The 5,084-nt window shown below is 35.5% G+C and overlaps 1 protein-coding gene across 1 annotated transcript; it reads left to right on the forward strand.

The window, feature by feature from the left end:
* The first annotated feature begins 217 nt into the window (after positions 1–217).
* LOC127076268 (probable GTP diphosphokinase RSH2, chloroplastic) lies at positions 218–4,090 on the forward strand. Its single transcript, XM_051017872.1, has 6 exons — positions 218–1,399; positions 1,498–1,683; positions 2,268–2,728; positions 2,923–3,081; positions 3,164–3,515; positions 3,608–4,090. The coding sequence occupies exons 1-6, from the start codon at positions 677–679 to the stop codon at positions 3,914–3,916; spliced, it is 2,190 nt and encodes a 729-aa protein (XP_050873829.1). The 5' UTR covers positions 218–676; the 3' UTR covers positions 3,917–4,090.
* Positions 4,091–5,084: the final 994 nt, after the last annotated feature.

The raw sequence follows: 5,084 nt of genomic DNA on the forward strand, positions 1-5,084 counted from the left end.
ACAAAATAAAAATATCTACTCTAACAAATCAAATCTGACAGACAGCATTAAACAAAGGAAAAAAAACCGATCTTATCCTAAATTAAATTCTCGTATCACACCCCAACTTGTGCTGGTATCTATTGTCTTTCCAAGGTTAAACCCGTCATTTCACTTTCCACCCCTCTCTGGTCCCTTACCCGTTCCTCCATTCCAAACAATCGCATAAAACATTAAACAACAATAACATAAAAAAAATACATATTCTGCGAATTTCTCAGACAAATCTCTTTTTCTCTCTCTTCCGTGTTTCCTTCTCAAAACGTGTTTGACTCTCTTTTCTTCAAATTCAGAATCCCATTTTTGTAAATTCTTCTCTATTTAGGGTTCTTCTCATCTCTCTGTACAATCATAATTTGTATATATATTAATTATACAAACTTTTAGAAAGAAAAAAAAACAGTTATTCAATTCTTCAACCAATCTTTTTTTTCTTCTGTACAAAATACTTTTCCCTGTTTCAAATTCTGAGCCACCATAACTGTAGATTGTAGCTTAAAAAAAATCTAATTATTCTCTTATTCTTTTATCTTTTTCTCTTAGATTTATAAAATTGAAGAAAAAAATTATAAAAATTGAGTTTGGGAATTGAAAACCCTAATTCCTAAATCCAAAAGGAAGAAGAAGGTTTTGTTTCATGGCGGTTTCAACTATATCTCTTTACGCGAGTCCACCGAGTAGTGTATGTTCCGCACCGCATCAGATTAGTCCTCACGCTTCCTATGATTTCGATTTTGGATCTAGATCTTCGTCTCCGGCATCGACGGCTACGGCTACGGCGTCAACTTCGGCGAAGCCTATGATCGGTGGTTTGTCGTGTTTGTTTTCGTCTTCGGTGGCGATGAAGCATGTTCCGTTGGCTTCGAGTTTTTCCGGTGGAGATGAAGATGAATTGAAGGAGCTTGGTAGTTCGTTTTCGTATTCGCCGAGTAAGTTTGGTGGATCTTGGAAGAGGGATTATCAGAATCAGATTCAGAGTCCGGTTTCTGTTTTTCAGTGTCCGGTTTCGTGTGGTAGTAGTATGGGGACAGTTCGTTCGTCGAGGAGTAGTGCTGGTGGGTTCTTTGAAGGGTTTGTGAGGAGAGCTTTGGGTTCTTCTTGTTTGGAGTATGATTCTACTGGTGTTAGGCTTCGCCGTGGTGGTGGTGGAGGTGGTGAGTTTGATGGAGGTTCTTCTTCTGCACTTGTTGATGAGTTGACTTTCAATTTGGAGGATACTTTTGTAGAGGGCTGCTTTGGATTTGAGTTTGAGCCTTATGCTAAGAAGTTGTTGATGAGTGCTCAGTTGAGGCACAAGATCTTTTGTGAAGAGTTTGTTATTAAGGCGTTTTGTGAAGCTGAGAAAGCACATAGAGGACAGGTTAGTTGATCTTTATGTGTGATTGGATTTGGAATGTATGATTTTTGGTTTTGATTTTTCGTTTGTGTGAATGATGTTGATGAGTTGTTTGTTTGTAGATGCGGGCTAGCGGTGATCCGTATTTGCAGCATTGTTTGGAAACTGCTGTGTTGCTGGCTTTGATCGGTGCAAATTCGACTGTAGTTGCTGCAGGGCTTTTGCATGATACGCTTGATGATGCTTTTCTCACTTATGATTATATATTTGGGATGTTTGGAGCTGGAGTTGCTGATTTAGTTGGAGGGGTGAGGAATTTGTTTGGTGTTAATCAATAATTGGTTGTTATTTAGGATTTAAGATCATGGAATTTGATGTTTTTGATTTGCATGTTCTTAGCTAACTTTTGAATCAGCCTTTGCAATTGAATTTGTTGCTAAATTTTCTGCTTTAGATCTAGTGTTAATGACTTGTTGTCTTCCATCAAATGTTGGGTGTACACTTTACATGTCTTATTGGCTATGTTCATCGTTGGGTGGTTTCTAGAAATTGTTGTCTTGTCTCGTCTCTATATTGACTATTGAGCCGTTTTCTCCTTCTTTTGATGCTTTAGTTATTATTATTGTTTGGAAGTAACGGCAATTTGTCTAATTGGTTTATGCGGTAAGCTAAGCTTTGTTCACTTAGCTTTTTAGTATAGTTTTGATGCTTCGATCTCTTGCGTGTTGGTTATGTGCTGCACTTCAATTTCCTATTCAATTTTTGTACTGCTAGTGGGTAGCATTTTTGTTGGAATGTATAATGTATGATGCCAGTTTTTGTCTTCACTTATGCTTATTGAACTTTTTATAGTTTTTTCTTCAAGAACTAACTGATTGTTATGGCGTTTTAGGTTTCTAAACTGAGTCACTTGAGTAAGCTGGCTCGAGACAACAACACAGCTAGCAAGTCTGTTGAAGCAGACCGCCTGCATACAATGTTCCTTGCCATGGCAGATGCAAGAGCTGTCCTCATTAAATTGGCAGATCGATTACATAATATGATGACACTGGATGCATTGCCGGTTGCCAAGCAGCAGAGGTTTGCAAAGGAGACTTTGGAGATTTTTGCACCTTTGGCCAATCGCTTGGGTATAGCTAATTGGAAGGAACAATTGGAAAATTTATGTTTTAAGCATCTCAACCCAGTGCAGCACATGGAGCTTTCATCAAAACTTGTGGAATCGTATGATGATGCAATGATTGCTTCTGCAATAAATAGATTAGAGCAAGCACTCAAAGATGAAGGCATTTCTTATCATGTCATTTCTGGGCGGCACAAGAGCTTGTATAGCATTTACTGCAAAATGTTGAAGTATGTTTTACCTTTCCTTTTTAATTTGGCTGTCGACTTATATAAGTTTCATGTCTATATTTATGTGAATGAAACTATTTTGAATTTAAAACTACTGCTGATGTAAAGGTATAGCATCATCTTATCCGACATGGTGCACTGTTCTTTTTGTGCGCTTCAAATTCTCAATTATTCATTTGTCTACATATTTGCAGGAAGAAACTAACCATAGATGATATCCATGACATTTATGGGCTGCGCTTGATTGTTGAAAAGGAGGAAGACTGTTACAAAGCCTTAAAAGTTGTTCACCAGTTATGGTTGGAGGTACCTGGAAAACTGAAAGATTACATACGTGGCCCCAAGTTCAATGGGTATGTTGCAGCTTAATAACAGTAGTGCACACTTGCAAGTGATTGCCTCTATATCATTTGACTTAGATTTTGTATTTCACAGGTATCAATCTCTGCACACTGTGGTGATGGGTGAAGGCAAGATTCCCCTCGAAGTACAAGTTCGAACGAAAGATATGCATTCACAAGCAGAATTTGGATTTGCCGCTCATTGGAGGTACAAAGAAGATCACTGTCAGCTTTCTTCCTATGTGCTCCAGATGGTTGAGTGGGCTCGTTGGGTTGTCACCTGGCAGTGCGAAGCAATGAGTAAAGATTCTACTTCTGTTGGATGTGTCGATTCAATCAAGCCATCTTGCAAATTCCCTTCTCATGCTGATAATTGTCCATACTCTTACAAGCCTGATTGTGCCCAGGACGGGCCTGTGTTTGTTATCATGATTGAGAATGATAAGGTATGTGCTAGATTCTAGTTATAAATGTTTAGAATCTTCTGATGTGTTTGAACGTCTGTATTAACTGTCGCTGTGTTCGAGTGAATGTGCAGATGTCTGTTCAAGAATTTTGTGCAAACTCAACAGTACTGGATTTGTTGGAGAGAGCGGGGCGAGCAAGCTGTAGGTTGACAACATATAGGTTCCCTTTGAAGGAAGAATTGAGGCCAAGACTGAATCACAAGCCTGTAAGTGATCCAAATTGCAAGTTGAAGATGGGAGACGTAGTCGAACTTACACCGGCCATACCTGACAAGTATCTTACAGAATATAGGGAAGAAATCCAGCGAATGTATGATCGCGGGCTAACTGTATCAAAAATGGGAACTACTACTGCAAGCAGCATGGTTGGCACCAGTTGACCCTTGCTTGACTTTCATATCTATTCCAACATGTTGTTTAGTAACAGTATATGTTGTATATAGATAAAATCTGTACAGAACAAAAAAAAATGTTACTACTATGAACTTGCTAACTTGATTCAATTGTCTGAAGAATGATTGATTTATGTAGTTGGTCCAATGGTTGAAGTTCTATTTAGTGAGTGCTGCTTTGATCAAATAGTAGTTTTTATCTTTATACTAAGATGAATTTGTAGAACATTATATCAGCATTCTACTTTATAGTAGAGTCTCTACTTGCTCGCAGAATCAATGGATCGCTAACTTGAAATAGTTAAAGAGTAAAAGAGAACATAATAATACAACAAACTAAGATTTCTAGTATATCCTTTTTCTTTAACTTTTTTAATATTAGGTATATGTCTTTTATGGTTATTCTTTGCGTGGAGTGTAATGCAAGACAAGTTCCAAACACACGTGTAATACTGTCGCCCATTAGTTTTAAAAACTTGTTTTGCATCTGACCAATTACAAATTCATTGTATTTTAGTATACTGTATACATCTTAGAACAAAGAACGGTTTACAAAATGTCTTATTCTATTATTATTTTTATTTTTTTGATGTGAGAACACTTCACATTTCATTTCAACAATTGAATTTAACTGATTTGATTTGCTTACCGTAACAAATGCTTAAATTGATGAGTGTGGGTGTTGGCAATATGGATTCCCACATCACGTCTTTCTCATTCATTTCCTCTTCTCTTTATTTTTAAAGCAACTTTAAGAATTACATTATTAGATTGAAATTGTGTTACTTGAATATTTAAATAAATATACTGGCATATACGTTTCTTAACATAAATAAACATATTGTTATACAATATATATAAATGATTAGATCCTATAATTCACATGCATTTAAAAAATATACATAAAAATTGAAGATCATCTTGTTGGGATTAAAGTTTGGGATAAGAATATTTTGAATCTTGTTAAAGATTTATTTTTAGATTTAACTTTTTTTTAAAAGTCTGATTGACCTAATATCATATTTAAAAATTTATTTCATTTCAATATATATATATATATATATATATATATATATATATATATATATATATATATATATATATATATATATATATATATATATATATATATATATATATATATATATATATATAT

This window comes from Lathyrus oleraceus, chromosome 4 (genome assembly GCF_024323335.1).
Source record: "Lathyrus oleraceus cultivar Zhongwan6 chromosome 4, CAAS_Psat_ZW6_1.0, whole genome shotgun sequence".
Lineage (NCBI taxonomy): Eukaryota > Viridiplantae > Streptophyta > Magnoliopsida > Fabales > Fabaceae > Lathyrus > Lathyrus oleraceus.